Here is a 16,190-nt window from a genome sequence, read left to right on the forward strand (position 1 = left end):
ACGCACAGAGACAAATAAAGACCAAGTAAACCAAATAAAGCACATTGAGCAAACAGGACTCAAGACTGACTGACCGGACTGTCTCTTACAAATGGAACTTTTTGAGGTTGGAAATGTGCCATGTTCGGGGTACCTGTTCTCCTGACATGTGAGCCAATTTGTAAGACCCTTTGCCGAGGACTTCTGATACCCGATACGGACCTTCCCATGTGGGTTCGAGCTTGCCCAGCTTTTCTGCTCGGCTTACTTCATTGTTTCTCAGGACGAGATCTCCCACTTGAAATTGCAGCTTCTTCACCCTTTGGTTGTAATACCGGGCTACTTGCTCCTTGTACTTGGCTGCTTTTATGCATGCCAATTCTCTTCTTTCTTCGGCAAGATCTAGCTCGGCTCTCAGTCCGTCGTCATTCATTTCTGAGGAGAAATTTAGAGTTCGGGGACTGGGTACGCCGATCTCCACCGGAATTACGGCTTCAGTGCCGTACACCAGACTGTATGGAGTTTCACCATTGGAGGTTGTGGGTGTAGTTCGGTAGGACCATAGGACTTGAGGGAGATTTTCTACCCATTGTCCTTTGGCTTGTTCTAACCGAGCTTTTAACCCTTTCACCAGGATACGATTTGTTACCTCCGTTTGTCCGTTTGCTTGTGGATGAGAGACCGAAGTGAACCGCTGTTGAATATTCAGCTCTTGGCACCAATTCTTGAACGTCTTGTCGGTGAACTGAGTCCCGTTATCCGAGATGAGGATGTGGGGTATGCCAAATCGGCACACTATGTTCTTCCAGACGAAATCCAATGCCTTCGAGCTCGTTATCGTAGCTAATGGTTCAGCTTCTACCCACTTCGTAAAGTAGTCCACGGCAACGACTAGGAATTTCATTTGCCGAGGAGCTTGAGGAAGTGGTCCCACTATGTCTATGCCCCATTGCATGAAAGGCCAAGGGCTTTGCATAGTGGATAGATCGGTCTGCGGCATTCTTGGGATATTTGCATGGATTTGGCACTTCGGGCATGTCTTGACGAGCTGCACTGCTTCTTGTACCAAGGTTGGCCAATAATATCCCCATCTTAGAACTTTTTTAGCTAAAGCTCTAGCTCCGATGTGGCTACCGCACGACCCTTCATGAACTTCTCTGAGGATGTAGTCCGTCTCTTCTGGTCCTACGCACCGCAATAACGGCTGGAGGTAAGACTTTCTAAAGAGGACTCCTTCATGAAGTTCGTACCGAAGTGCTCGGCACGTGATCTTCCGAGCTTCTCTCTTATCTTCGGGCAATTGTCCTTGATCCAGATACTGCAAGATCGGCGTCATCCAGTTCGGCGAGCTGGATATTGAATGTACCTCGGCTTCATCAATGCTTCGATGCATTAATTCTTCCGCCTTTGAGCTCGGATCTGAGGCCAACTTACTTAAGGTATCTGCTCGGCTATTTTCCGCTCTGGGAACGCGGATTATCCGAAAATAGGAGAAACTTCGGCTGATGCTTTGCGCTTTGTCCAAATACTTCTTCATTCTCTCGTCACGGGCTTCACTGGTACCCAACATGTGATTTACTATGACTTGTGAATCACAATGGACTTTGAGAGATTTGACGAGCAGACTTTGCGCTAACTGAAGTCCGGCCAGGAGGGCTTCGTACTCGGCTTCATTATTAGTAGTGGGGAATAGGAACCGAAGTGAGTAGGTTACCTCGTGTCCGTCGGGAGCGACGAGTAAAATACCAGCTCCACTTCCCATCTTGTTTGAAGCTCCATCTACGAATCCGCTCCAGCAGTCTGGCGGCTCTACTTCGGATTCCAAGGGCTGTGCAAGTTCGGCATTGGCAGACTTTTTCTGTTCGGCAATGACAGGGATTGCTTGATCGAACTTGGCCTCTGTAAGAAAATCTGCCAAGGCTTGTCCCTTGATGGCTTTCCGAGGTAGGTACTCGATCGAGTGTTCTCCCAGCTCTATGGCCCATTTGGCGATTCTGCCTGATGCTTCTGGCTTGGTCAAAACTTGCCGAAGAGGCAGATCGGTTAAGACACATACCTTGTGAGCATAGAAGTATGGCCGCAGTCTCCTTGCTGCATTTACTAACGCCAGAGCAATTTTTTCCAGAGGTTGATACCTTGTTTCTGGACCTCTTAATGCTCGGCTTGTAAAGTAGATGGGAAACTGCTTTAGGCCTTCTTCTCGTACAAGCACCGCGCTGATGGTTTGATCTGATGCCGCTAAGTATAAGAATATTACTTCGGCTTCGGTTGGAGCAGAGAGAATAGGAAGCTCGGCTAGATAACTTTTGAGCTCGTCAAAGGCCTTTTTCTGCTCGGCTCCCCACTCGAACTTTGGTGCTTTTTTCAACACTTTGAAGAACGGCAGTTGCTTTTCGGCTGCTTGGGAAAGGAATCGATTCAGTGCGGCTAGACATCCGGTTAGCCTTTGCACGTCATGTATGGACTTCGGCATTGCCATGTTTTGAATGACTTGAACTTTTGAAGGGTTTGCCTTGAGTCCGTCCTTTGAAACCCAACAACCCAGAAATTTTCCTGAATCTACCAAAAAGGTACATTTTTGGGGGTTGAGTTTGAGGTTGGCTTTCCGGAGCACGTCGAGAGTGGATTTGAGGTTGTCTTCGTACTCCGAAGTGCTTTTGCTTTTGACAACTATGTCGTCGACATACACTTCAACCTGTTTCCCGATTAGGTGCCGAAAAAGCTTGTCTACCATCCTTTGATAAGTGGCTCCGGCATTCTTTAAACCGAATGGCATCTTTTTATAAGCGAAAATGCCGAAATCGGTGATGAAAGCTGTTTTCGGAGCGTCACTCTCATCCATCAACACTTGGTGATATCCTTTGTATAAATCAAGAAAACAGAAAATTTCGAAGCCGATCAAAGCTTCTACTTTTTTATCTATATTCGGAAGGGGATAGCAATCTTTTGGACAGTGCTTGTTTAGATCGGTAAAGTCTATGCACATCCGCCATCCTCCTCCTTTTTTCTTGATCATCACAGGATTGGCCACCCAAGAAGGATATTTCACCTCGAATAGTACATCCGCTTTTAGTAATTGGCGGACTTCGTCATGGATGACTTGGCTTCTTTCTGCCGCAAAGAGTCTTTGCTTCTGTTTTACTGGCCGGATTGAAGGATCAATATTTAACCGATGAGTGATTACCTCGGGGGGCACTCCGGTCATGTCCAACGGAGACCATGCAAAGACATCTTTGTACTCCTTGAGGAGCTGAATGGTCTTTTCCCGGAGTAGAGGCGTTCCTGCGAAGCCGACGTTGACCGTTCTGGATGGATCATCTTCGTATAACTGAACAGTCATTGAGTTCGGCTCTGAAGTGACTTCGGTCATCTCGCTTGCCTCCGACTCCGGTTGCTGTGATTGCTATGCTTGATGGTGCCGAACTGATTGCTCGGCACTTTTTAGCGCAATCTGCAGACATTCTTTTGCTCTCTTTTGATCACCTCGGATGACCGCTATCCCATTTTTAGTGGGAATCTTGATGGTGAGGTGATAAGTAGAGCAAACGGCCCGAACTGTGTTGAGCCAGTCCCTCCCCAGGATGATGTTGTACGGAGACCGAGCTTTCACCACAAAGAACTCGATCATCGTATTGGAGCTTGTAGGCGCTTTTCCCACCGTGATCGGAAGGCTGATAATACCTTCAGGGCGGGTGTCCTCCTGGGCGAAACTTTTCAGAGGAAGTGGAGCCGGACTGAGCCGAGCTGGATCCACTTCCATTTTATCGAAACATTCTTTAAAAAGAATGCTGACTGACGCTCCTGTATCCACAAATACTCTGTGGACCAGTTTGTTTGCCACCCCGGCTTGGATGACAATAGCGTCTTGGTGAGGAGAGATGGCTGGGACGGGATCGGCATCTGAAAATGTAATCACTTCGTCTTTCTTCAGCCTTTTATGTGTTGGTTCCTCTTGATTGGAACCTCTGCGTTCTGCTTTTAGGGACGACTTAGTCTTCCCGGCTGGGAGAGCATCAATAGTCAGGATTACTCCATCGTATTGCGGCTCGTCGTCGTCTTCGGGATCCTCATGTCTTTTCGGATCCTGAGGATTGCAGTTCGCACTTCTCTGCCTTTTGTTCTTTTTCGGCTGCTTGCTTTGGTATTTTTTTAACGTTCCTGTTTTCACAAGAACGTCAATACCTGCAGCCAAATCTCGGCACTCCTCGGTATCGTGACCGTGGGTTTGATGGAAGGAGCAATATTGATCCTGAAGTCGCCGTGCGGCTGATTTCGTCATCCGCTTTGGTTTTTCGAACATATCGGAATGTAGTTCGAAAATTTCCGCTCTTGACTTGTTTAATGGTACGAACTGAGCGGGCGGCTTCTCAGGATTGAGACGTGGTCCCAATCTGCCTTGTACTGGTGCCCTTTGAATTCTTTCAAAAGGAGTTCGGCGAGGAAGCACCTGGTCGCTTTGATCGGGCTTCCTTTTGTCTCCTTGGGATGAGCTGTCTAACGACCGTTTTCGACGGTCTGCCTCATCCGCACGAGAAAACTGGTCCGCAATGTCCCACATTTCTTGAGCTGTTTGCGGACCGCACTCCACGAGCTTTCTGTAGAGAGCTCCGGGCAGGATTCCATTTTGGAATGCCGAGATGACAAGTAGATCATTGAGATTATCTACTTGTAGGCATTCCTTATGGAATCTCGTCAGGAAGTCGCTGATCTTTTCGTCGCGACCTTGACGTATAGAAAGCAGCTGAGCCGAAGTGATTCGGGCTTCCGCTTTCTGAAAGAACCTCCTGTGGAAAGCATCCATGAGATCTCGGTAGGATCTGATGCTGCCTTGAGGAAGGCTGTCGAACCACCTTCTGGCGTTCCCGATGAGCAACTCGGGGAACAGCTTGCACATGTGGACCTCATTGAGACCCTGGTTCGCCATATTATATTGATAGCGTCCCAAGAAGTCATGAGGATCCTCTAGCCCGTCATAAGTCATTGACGGTGTCCGGTAGTTCCGCGGCAAAGGAGTCCGGGTGATGTCGTCCGAGAATGGAGTCTTTAATGCTCCGTACATGGCGAACCCGACATCTCTTCGGTACGGAGGAGATGGAGTTCTCCTGTGGTTCCGGTACCGAGGAGGAACATGTCGGGGTTGAGGATTCTTTCTCCTGGAAGACACGTCACTACTGCGGTAGTGACTTTCATGTCTGGATGAGGAGGGAGAATCCGCCGTTGTCTTCTCCGACTGTTGGCTCTTCTGCAGGAAGGTTAAGAACTCCTCCTGCTTCTCGGCCAAGAACAGCTTGACAGCCTCGTTCAAATCAGGCTGCTGGGAAGACTCGGTGTGTGGACCTTTTGAGCGGCTTGCTCCTTCTCCGTGAGAACTGGAAGTAGATTTTTCACGAGGCTGCTTTCCAGGCCTATGGGCTGCTGGATTAGCTTCCTCATGGTTATCACGGACGGAGGCACGGGTGTTATGTGATCTGGTATGCATTTTTTTTTTTTTTTTTTTTTTTTTTGGTAGAAGAGGATCAAAAACTCGCTTTATCACAAATTTGGTTCTCTGTTTCCCACAGACGGCGCCAGTGATGAAGCGGCGAATTTTCGATGGTAATTAATGCACGTAAAAATAAATTACGACACAGAGGTTTTACGTGGTTCGATTTACTGAGGTAAATCTACGTCCACGGGGAGAAATGGGGGCAGGTTTGTATTGCTTGATCTGCGAATTACAGCTTACAACACTGGCCTGCTTTATGATATTCTCTCTAGAGAGCTTTTTTAGAGTTTAAAAGAAGAAGCAGAAGACCTTATCTATCTGACCTAGGTTCTATTTATACAGTGAACTAAGATCGTGGCATGCAGCATTTATTAGGTAGTGGATGTCGTGGAGATCGTGGCGACCTTGCATGGGTCCACTATCCTGCATGAGTTAATGACTGCTTGACACCACTAAATAGATCGTCGGTGTAGTGGAGGTAGAAATCTTGTATGAGTCCACTATCTCCTAGTTCGGTCGAATACTGAGACCGAACTGCTGAATTATTGCCGAGCAGCTTTTGCCGATCTGAGAGTAGAGCTTGATGCCGACCTGAGAGCAGAGCTTGATGAGTTGGCTTTCACCGAGCTGTAGGCTGGGGCCGAACTCTTTGGTTGTACCGAACTGAACTCTTTAGTCACGCCGGACTGATACTCTTTAGTCATGCCGAACTGATACTCTGTCTTGGGCTTTACTGCTGTTGGGCTTGTTTAGTACGTACTCTATCACATCTCATTCATAAAATGAAGTTAAAAACAAATGGCGAAGTAGGGTTATAAACCGTAATGAATTAAAAGTTAAAATATGCAACATATCATTTCCTTCATTCAGAAATCCTTTAGTTTTATTTTTTCAGCTTCCGTGTGTATCGGTTGTAATTTCTATGTGTATCAAGATCTTAATAATTGTCAACTGTATTTTAGGGGTGGGTGACTGGAGAGCAACGAGCATTCTATTTTCGTTCGAATAAAACTACAAACTAGAAAAATCCTAAACTTATGAAAAATAAAACTAAAAGAAAACTCTAATTTGATAGAAGAAAAAACAATTAATATTTTTCCATTTACTAATTCTACGAACTAGAAAATAAATAAAACCTAAAATATAATTTGCTTACCTCCAAATCTTGTATTTTAAAACTGTATCAAAGATGAGACTCTTCTCCAACTTAGGCATGTCGTGCACAATCTTCAAGATTCTAGATGAAGGTGGATTTATCATTGTTAAAATAATATTGTTGTGTAATGAAAATTAGTTGATTTTCTTAAATTAGTTGATTTTATCATCTTCATCTTTAAATCACATTTAATTCTAATTGTCATGCGACTTCATCACTTCGTTGTATAATTGTTTGTATTCGCAATCGATTAAATCTGACGATTTCTAAAGAGAATTCTTCCTAAAAAAAATACAGTTGACCGCATAATACTATTTTGTAGTTTGTAGTTTTATTCGAACGAAAATCGAATGCTCGTTGCTCTTCAGTCACCCACCCCGACTATAAATCATTATGAATTAAAGCTTAAATAAAGTTGGAAAATAAACTAATACTGGTACGATAAAAATAGAATAAGGGTTAAAATTAAGTTTACCGCCGTTATTTTCCCAACTCCTCAATTGATCACCATGAAATTTCAGCGGTACACTCACAAAGCCGTGAACAATGATGTGGTGTTGGAGATACTCTTGCATCTTCCCGTACGATCCCTCTTGAGATTCAGAGCTGTCTGCAAATTCTGGTGCGACGCCATCGGTTCTCAACATTTTACAAAACTGCACACTGAGAGAGGTAACAAAGCTAGAGAGGCATGTCTACAATTTTCTTTATTGGGAAATTTTCGAAATTTGAAAGTATCAATGAAGCTGTTAGACATGAGGAAGTCGTATGACTTGATGACTTGCGACGCAATGGGTCTATGTAGAGTAGTTGGGACGGTTAAGGGTCTAATCTGCATACGACGTTGTCTAGCTTGGCTACCTCTATCTATGTGCAATACTTTCTTCGGAAAAATCAAGACTTTACCACTTTCTCCCACCCTTTTTTCTCATTCATATGAATGTACCATAAGTCAGTATGTAGGAGTTGGATTCAACGATGAAGATTACAAAGTTGTGCAACTGCTGTCGTGTGTAGAACACGGCCGTCTCCAAGCGAGTCTGTATTCGAGAAGGGCGAATTCTTGGAGGGAGTTGGGTATTGATCAAGAATTGCAGGTGGTTGGGCCGATAAAGTCGTTGTGCAAGAATGACTCTTCTGCGCATTGGGAAGCACAGATAGGGGATGAGAGGGTTATACTGAGCTTTGATATGAAGAATGAAGTGTTTCAGACAATCACAATATCGGGTGGAGTACTTGAGTTGTTTCCAGACAGGCCATTGATTCTTGCAATGTTGGACGAATTTTCGTTTCTTGTGCTTGAGTCAAGAGGTGAAGGGAGTGAGCTTATATGGAATCATGAATCAACTTATTGTGGAATAATGCCTATTTGGAGGAGTGATGATTGTGTGGTTTTCAAGAATTGTGATTGTGGTTTGAAGAAGTGTGATTTTGTGGTTTTGAGTGATGATTGTGTGGATTTCAAGAATTGTGATTGTGTGGTTTTGGGGTTTCCCGGGAAGGATGATGTGGTTTTGTATAATTATCGTGCTCGGAAATTCATCGGGCATTTGAAGGTGCCTGCGTATCCGAATATCATTGAGCCCGCGAATTCGAATATTGAGTTGATTGAGTATCAAGGAAGCTTGGTTTCACCTTAGAATCCGTATTTATGATCATTGGAAGAATAACAAGTTGAATAAGAAAGGGAAAAGATGTGAATGGAATAAGAGAAGCAGCTACCTAATATTGAGTTTGAAGTTGTCATTGAGAATCTAGAGCTCATTTCCATTCACTATTAATGCAGTTTCTATTCTTCGTTGTCATTCTTCACCCATTACTGTCTGAGTGTGTCAACTGTGAGAATTTATTTGATAGGTTATGGATCATCCTAGATCTTTGTCAATGGTTGCAGCATTTCCATTGCATCAATATATTTCTTATTGTGAAATCAGACAATCGCATTACTCAATTGGGTGAGCTTGGAGATGTTTCCTCCGAAGTTGGAATTGCTTTGTGTTTCTAATTGTCATTCGGATATCGTTGAGCATGAAAGTTCGGTTATCGTTGAGTACGAAAGAACCTTGCTTTCACCTTAGGGATATATTTCTTTATTTTCACATTTTATTATCATGATTAAATTATGTTCAGTTTGATTAGTTTGGTGATACTATTTCCTTTCCATGGTTGGTATTTCACAAAATGTTTGTTATTCACTGTTGCTGATTCATTATTTTGCTATTCATTCTTACTACATTGCATTGTTACTTAATTTTGGTGAAGTAAATATGGCATTCGGTGTTTTCCACTACCTTATTTACTAGTAGTAATTTATTCTCACACAATTTTGTTACATTCTCTTAGTGATCAAACTTGATTTATTCCAATGATCTTTCCTAGCAACGGAGATTAGGTCCAGGACTAACTCCGATTTGGCTGCAGTAGTGTGTGTAGTAATTAACCCTAGCAGTCACAGTGGCCGGATTCCCGCCGTTGCATTCAAGATTTCCGTTGATGGCGCGGATAGTCGCCCCGAAGCCCTGCCCCGATGTGATAAGCGAGTGCACATTCTTCTCCCAGAACCACAAAGCGATCTTAAATGAGATAATAGGGTCTCTAGCTACGAGATCTGGGTTGTTCAATCCGTCAAACCCTATGGCCCGGCCAGCCGGGCCGTAGTTGAAGTTCCAAGTGATTTGTAGCGGGCCTCGGCCATAATAGGACTGGCCCGGTGTGCAAGGCCACTGTCTATAGCTGCTGTCGCAAAAGGTTCCACCGTTTATTTCCCGTGTGTAGCAAAAGTCTGCATTGGAAACAAATCAAATTAATTTTTTTTTACCAAACTTCATGATTTAAATGACTATTAACTAAAAAAAATACAAATTTACGTCCGGTCTCATGTGTCACATGAGCGAAGAACGCCGCGATCTCCCGCTTAGCATTGTCGGTGGAGCCGGTGGTGCCGAACTGAGGATAAGCCCTGATCGCCTGGAGGAAGGCGGCGCGTGTGTAGAAGCCCTTCCCGGCGCAGTCAGCCGGCGCCGGCTTAGCAATCCCATTGAAGAAATTATCCGTCACTATGTTACTAACTACGGTTCCGTTACTTCCTCCCGGTGAACCACCGAAACATGGCCCCGAACGGCAGCCAGTTCCGCAATGGGCATCGCTGAAGCCGCAGTAGCCGAACTGGCTGCAGCATAGGTTGGGAGCGCAGCCACAGTTCTGGCCGGAAGCGTATTTTCCGGTGGCCAAAAAGAGAGCAAGAAGGGTGTAGAGAGTAAGAGAACGTTTCATGTTTGGAGATATAATTAAGAGTGAGAAATTGTTGTTTTGGTGTGGTGAAGAACGAAGGGATTGAGGGTATTTATAGGTAATATTAAGTCCAAAATATTAAGGAAATTAATCTTAATTTTGAATTATGATTTATGATGCTATAAGCAATATAAAAGAATTTACGTATATAATGAAATAAATCTGCCTCTATTTAATTTAATTAATTGATTTATAGGTGGTGGAAAGAGTACTATATCTAGGAGTAAACCCTATACCTTAATTTCAAAGCATGACTAACTAAAATTAATTAAATAATTGATTTATAGGTGGTGGAAAGAGTACTATATATCTAGGAGTAAACCTTATACCTTAATTTCAAAGCATAACTAACAAAAATTATTGATCTCTTAGCAGCCGAAGACTGATTGATTAAAATATCAACTATTCATAATATTTTTGATAATTCCTGGTTTACCACAACTTAGCAGCCAAAGACTGATTGAGTAACACACAACTTAAAAATAACGCCAACTTATTATGTGATCTTTCGCAAAATAGTATTTCCATTTTCCCAAAGTAGATATCACCATTTCCTTTTTAATTTGTCCTACTAAAGATGTCACATACTCCCCTCGTACGTAAAGAATATGCACTTTGAGTTCGGCACGAATTTTAATACAATATTGATAAAATAAGAGAGAGAGATAGAGAAAGTTTAGCAGAAGAGCACTAGTGTTCTTTCACCCTTAGAGTCACAATATCCTTCCAACCATATGCTGTCACGTGGCACTTATAAGCAACATAACAATGTTATTAAGCAACAAGATTAGTGGATGACATTGATGGATTTTCATGGATTGCATAAAAGACTATTTATAATGCAAAATAAACTACATTTAATGCAACATAAATAGTCGTTTATGCAATCCACGAAAGTCCATCAATGTCATTCACTAATCTTGCTGCTTAATAACATTGTAATGTTGCTTATAAGTTCAACGTGATAACATATTGTTGGAAGGATGTTGTAATACTCCTGCCTCTTTTTTTAAAATTTTATACCTCTTTCACACATTTATAAAAAAAACAAACATTTCTCACTATTATATACTCAATATCTGTATTGTTCTTTTTAAGCATTACTTGGACCCCAATCTACTAGTTGGGGAGGAAGTATAAAAGTGACTCGAGCACCTCACCTATTAATTATGTTACTTGAACATCTTATTATGGATTTTGAAGTACCCTTAAGTGAGGCATCTTTATTCAAAATTTTGATTCGATTAAATATAAAAACAAATACTAAATCCTAATCATCTAGCAAACGAATTACTTTCCCGGATAGAATTTTAGTAAACAAATATGGTTATAGTGCACAATTTTCTAGATTCTAGATTAAGGTGCAATTATGGGGATCAGACTCCGCATCCCTATAGGTACAAGTTCACTACAATAAGGAGATTATCAACTCACTCTCAGGATAAAATAAAATGTAGGTCTTTGTCAACCCCCACGGTTGTCAATATATATTGCCCTCAAGGTGGAAGCTAGAAGAATAATTAAGTTAATATAGATAATAGTAGTCATATTTACGTTAATTTTATGTCATACTCCCTCCGTCCCGTCATATGGGAGGCAATCCTTTTAGGTACGACATTTAAGAAAACGATGTTTAGAGAGCTAAGTAGAGAGAGCATAACATAGAGGAGAGAAGAGTAAATAAAGTAAAGAAAAAATAAAGTAAAAGAGAAATTAATTGTGTTATATTTTGACAAAATAGAAAATGATTCTCTTTAGGTGGGAAATCTAAAAAACGAATACGAGTCACTTATGGCAGAACAGAAGGAGTGTGTTACTTTTAGTTTTTTAGTAATGTTTTAATTTAGTGGTACTAAACAAGGATTAATCTAGATATTATGGTAAAAGTTGTTAGCTTAGTCAATGAGTCTTGGCTGCTGAGATCTCATTAATTTTGGCTGCTAAGAGCTCATTAATTTTATTTATTACGATGAAGAATGAGCCAAGCCTAATTGTGGTAGGGATATAATTAAACTTTAATTATGGTTATATTCGAACTAATTAAAATAGAAGTATGTTTTATATTTTTTTTCTTTCATCAAGCCAATTTCATTATATATTACTACTAGTAAAATCTTATTTAATACCACACCGTCCCTTAAAAATATAAATTTTTAAAAGAATTCAGCTTTTAGTGTACAATTGATAAAGTAAGAAAGATATAATGAAAAAATAGTTAAAGTATTAAGTATATTGAAGTATAGATCTCATATCATTGGAGATTTTTTTAATTTAATATAAAATTCTTATAATGAAAGAGATTTGATAAAGTAAGAAAGATAGAATGAAAAAATAGTTAAAGTATTAAGTATATTGAAGAATAGATCTCATATCATTGGAGATTTTTTTTAATTTAATATAAAATTCTTATAATGTAAGAGATTCTCATATTTCCACCATTCTATTTTAAGTGGATGCGGGATCTAGCAATTTTTCATGGTTGTAGAGGCGGTTTTTATTTGAATCCTTCATAAAATAAAAGTATATAATTTTAAAGGACGGACTAAAATAGAAATGAACTTTACTTTCAAGCAGTATCTGATTTACATAATTTACATAACAAAATGAAAAGATAGTGAAACTTATAGTTTACACAGTTTTCAAAAGTGAGTAGCTAGCTGACAAATATCCATAAGAAAAATAAAACCCAACTAATCCAATATTAAAATCAGGCACAACTTCAGATAATTATGACATTATCAACGTATTTAAATTAATTAATTGAAATTCTAACATAAATAATCACTATTATTGGCATTCATCAAATGTCAAAAGTATACTTTTCCATACTTAAATGTCCATAATTTCCAAGCTTCAAAACATCTTGATTTTACACTATAAATACCCATCCATCCCTGCCTTCTTCACCACACCAAAACAACAATTTCTCACTCTTAATTATCTCCAAACATGAAACTTTCTCTCACTCTCTACACACTTCTCGCTCTCCTTCTGGCCACCGGAACACACGTTTCCGGCCAGAATTGCGGCTGTGCTTCCAACCTCTGCTGCAGCCAGTTCGGCTACTGCGGCTCTGGTGACGCCTATTGCGGCAATGGCTGCCGTTCCGGGCCATGTTACGGTGGTTCGCCTGGAGGAAATAACGGAGTCGTAGTCAGTAACGTAGTGACGGATAATTTCATCAACGGGATCGCTAATCAGGCCCCGGCTGGCTGCGCCGGGAAGGGCTTCTACACACGCGCCGCCTTCCTCCAGGCGATTAGGTCGTATCCTCAGTTTGGAACCACTGGCTCCACCGACAATGCTAAGCGGGAGATCGCCGCCTTCTTTGCTCATGTCACGCATGAGACCGGACGTAAGTTTGTCTTTTTTTTTGGGTTAATAGTCATTTAAATCATGAAGTTTGATTTTTTTAAAAAATCGATTTAATATGTTTCCCATGCAGACTTCTGCTACACACGAGAGATAAATGGGCAATCCCGAAACTATTGCGACAGCAACAACAGACAGTGGCCTTGCGTACCGGGACAGGGCTATTACGGACGAGGCCCGATACAAATCTCTTGGAACTACAACTATGGCCCGGCTGGCCAAGCCATAGGGTTTGATGGATTGAACAACCCTGATATAGTGGCTAGAGACCCTATTATCTCATTTAAGACCGCGTTGTGGTTCTGGATGAACAATGTGCACTCGCTTATCATATCCGGGCAGGGCTTTGGGGCGAGTATCCGCGCCATCAACGGCAATCTTGAATGCAACGGGGCGAATCCAGCCACCGTGACTGCTAGGGTTAATTACTACACAAGCTACTGCAGCCAACTCGGAGTTAGTCCTGGACCTAATCTCCGTTGTTAGGAGAGGAGAGATCGTTGGAATAAATCAAGTTTGATGGATAAGAGAGTTAATGTAATAAAACTGCGTTTGAATAAATAAAAGTTTGTGTGCTATTAATAAAATTATGAAATACTATGTCCTTGTTCACCTATGAAACTAAGTTGGGTCGTGTTGACTTGAATATTTATATCTACTTTGAAATTTATATGGAGTTTGGATTAATAGAATTATTCAAATCGTCTTTCAGTTTTCTTTTGTTCTTTCTTTTGTTTAAGATTGTATTACATTGAATATCCTGGTTAAATGATGTTTTGTTATACTCCTTCTATAATAAGAGTCACACTTTGCAATTTTGGTCCGTCCTACAATAAAAATCATGTTTTATTTTTATCATAAATAAATGGTAAGTAGGTCACACATTCCACTAATTCACTTTACTCACATTTTATTATAAAAGCATTATAAAAAAGTGGGTCTCATATTCCACTAACTTTTCCAACCCATTATTCTTTACGTTTCTTAAAAGTTGTGCCCACAATAAGAGTGATTCCTATTGTGGGACGGAAATTTCAAATTTCGTCAAACATATAGAGTGGGTATTGTGTTGCAAAGCCCAAAGACCATTCCGTACTAAGAAATTGGTATTACAGTGATTCAAGTACACCTACAACCTTGGACATTTTTGGTCTTAATATTGGTTCTACCCTCAGACACAGTACACATATCTTGGCAACTTTACATGCTTCGTTGGGAGGGTATTTACCCTCTTATCCACAATCCACTATTCGAGACAGTTTTTTTTTCGTTACTCAAATAAGGTTTTGCCCAATTGATCACATCACGCTTTCCTACAGGCTGCTTAGAGTCGAAAACTCGAAGCCCTGTCATTAATTCAAGCAAAACGGCTCCAAAACTGTACACATCACATCTCGTGGTCAAGTGACCTGTTCATGAAAAAACAGCAGCCTTCAGAGAAAGCCAGACCAGTAGCTAGACTTAGTAACTTACTAGGTTTAGAGATGAAATTGAAGCTCGGGTAAATATTTGAGCTGAGTTCGTGTGCAAGTTGTAGATAGAAACTAGAAACGAAACAAGGTGAGTTTGAGCTGAGGCCTAGTTTGTTTGGTTTACAGCTCTCATCATTCTTTTCAACTATAGTAATTAGACGAGGAGTAGAGATGCAAGAACCTGTTGTCATGTACTCCGGAGCAGCATGTGGCGATGTGGGTCACAAACAGTGGCGGACACACAGCCAAGGGAGGAAGGGCTTAAGCCCTCCCCAAATTACTTTTTTTTTTTAAAATATTTTATATTTTAAAAAAATTTGAAATTTTTAAAAAATGTCTTTAGTCCTCACCAAACTAATGTATTTGAAGTCTAAAATGTAAAAGACTGAACAAAAAGGAGGGGCTGAAAGTTGAAATTATACAAGGAATTTTAAAAAAAATGGCTATCGTTGCTGCTTGAGGAAAAAGATGTGATGAGATAACAAGACTAATTAAATTAATAAGAATAGTAAAATTGGCAAATGTCAAGTCCCCTACCTGTAGACTACGCCTATATCACATGTAATAATGGAGTACTCATTTCAGTTGGAAGAAGCTCGGCCAGAAAGGAGTTCGGTAAGCTCGGCTTACCGAGCTGGAACTAGCTTGGAACTAGCAGAAGAAGAAGGAAGCTCGGCTTTGAGTTCGGCTTTGAGCCGAGAAGACAGTTGGTCTTGAGCCGAGAAGCAAAGGAGTTCGGTTTGTGTACCGAGAAAGGAGTTCGGTTTGTGAACCGAGAAGGGAGCTCGGTTGTGAGCCGAAGAGAGTGCTCGGTTGTGAGCCGAAAAGAAAGTTCGGTCTTGAGTCAAGAATAGAGTTCGTCTTGAGCCGAAAAAGAAGAAGCAACAGTTCGGTCTTGAACCGAGAAGGAAGTTCGGCCTAGAGAAACTAGCCGTTGGTGCAGCAGTTAGTTAGCCGAAATGTAGCAGTTATTCTTCTTGCTTTCTTGATTCTTCTTGTAGTTAGTTAGTAGCAGTTGCTACTTGATTGTAGAGCTTTAAATAGCTCAAAACCATGTACGTAGTTAGTAGTGAAAATCAATAAAGAGTTTTCAAGTTTTCTCTCCAAGATTACCATCTTCGATACTCTAAGTGTGAGTGTGTGTTCTTCTGCATTGTGAGTGATCATACAACTGTGAGTGTGTGTGTGATTCACCTGAGTGTGTGAAAGTCTTGTGCGTATTGAATCCCAACAAGTGGCGCCGTCTGTGGGAAAGGGGATATTGAAGCTGATTTGCAGAGGATCAAACGGTTTCAGAGATGGCAGCAAGGCTTGATGCAGAAAAGTTCACAGGCAAGAATGATTATAGCCTGTGGAAGATGAAGATGAAGGCGGTCTTGATTCAACAAGGCTTGGCCGCAGTTCTTGCAAATACAGAAGAGAAAGGAAAGGCTCC

At 41.3% G+C, this 16,190-nt stretch overlaps 2 protein-coding genes across 2 annotated transcripts; one reads left to right on the forward strand and one right to left on the reverse strand.

Annotated features, from left to right (window-relative positions):
* Nucleotides 1–8,900: 8,900 nt before the first annotated feature.
* On the reverse strand, nucleotides 8,901–9,921 carry LOC121776307 (endochitinase A-like). The gene is made up of 2 exons (XM_042173482.1): nucleotides 9,488–9,921; nucleotides 8,901–9,402 (listed from the first exon to the last, which is right to left on the reverse strand). The coding sequence occupies exons 1-2, from the start codon at nucleotides 9,891–9,893 to the stop codon at nucleotides 8,996–8,998; spliced, it is 813 nt and encodes a 270-aa protein (XP_042029416.1). The 5' UTR covers nucleotides 9,894–9,921; the 3' UTR covers nucleotides 8,901–8,995.
* A 2,884-nt stretch (nucleotides 9,922–12,805) lies between these two features.
* On the forward strand, nucleotides 12,806–13,870 carry LOC121776305 (chitinase 5-like). Its single transcript, XM_042173480.1, has 2 exons — nucleotides 12,806–13,266; nucleotides 13,357–13,870. The coding sequence occupies exons 1-2, from the start codon at nucleotides 12,861–12,863 to the stop codon at nucleotides 13,767–13,769; spliced, it is 819 nt and encodes a 272-aa protein (XP_042029414.1). The 5' UTR covers nucleotides 12,806–12,860; the 3' UTR covers nucleotides 13,770–13,870.
* The last annotated feature ends 2,320 nt before the right edge of the window (nucleotides 13,871–16,190 follow it).

The sequence above is a fragment of the Salvia splendens genome, chromosome 18, assembly GCF_004379255.2.
Source record: "Salvia splendens isolate huo1 chromosome 18, SspV2, whole genome shotgun sequence".
Lineage (NCBI taxonomy): Eukaryota > Viridiplantae > Streptophyta > Magnoliopsida > Lamiales > Lamiaceae > Salvia > Salvia splendens.

Coding starts and splice junctions, on each gene's coding strand:
- LOC121776307 (XM_042173482.1), bottom strand. CDS start 9,893: ATGAAACGTTCTCTTACTCTCTACACCCTTCTTGCTCTCTTTTTGGCC. Junction 9,403..9,487: donor TGTGACACATGAGACCGGAC/GTAAATTTGTAT, acceptor TTTCCAATGCAG/ACTTTTGCTACACACGGGAA.
- LOC121776305 (XM_042173480.1), top strand. CDS start 12,861: ATGAAACTTTCTCTCACTCTCTACACACTTCTCGCTCTCCTTCTGGCC. Junction 13,267..13,356: donor TGTCACGCATGAGACCGGAC/GTAAGTTTGTCT, acceptor TTTCCCATGCAG/ACTTCTGCTACACACGAGAG.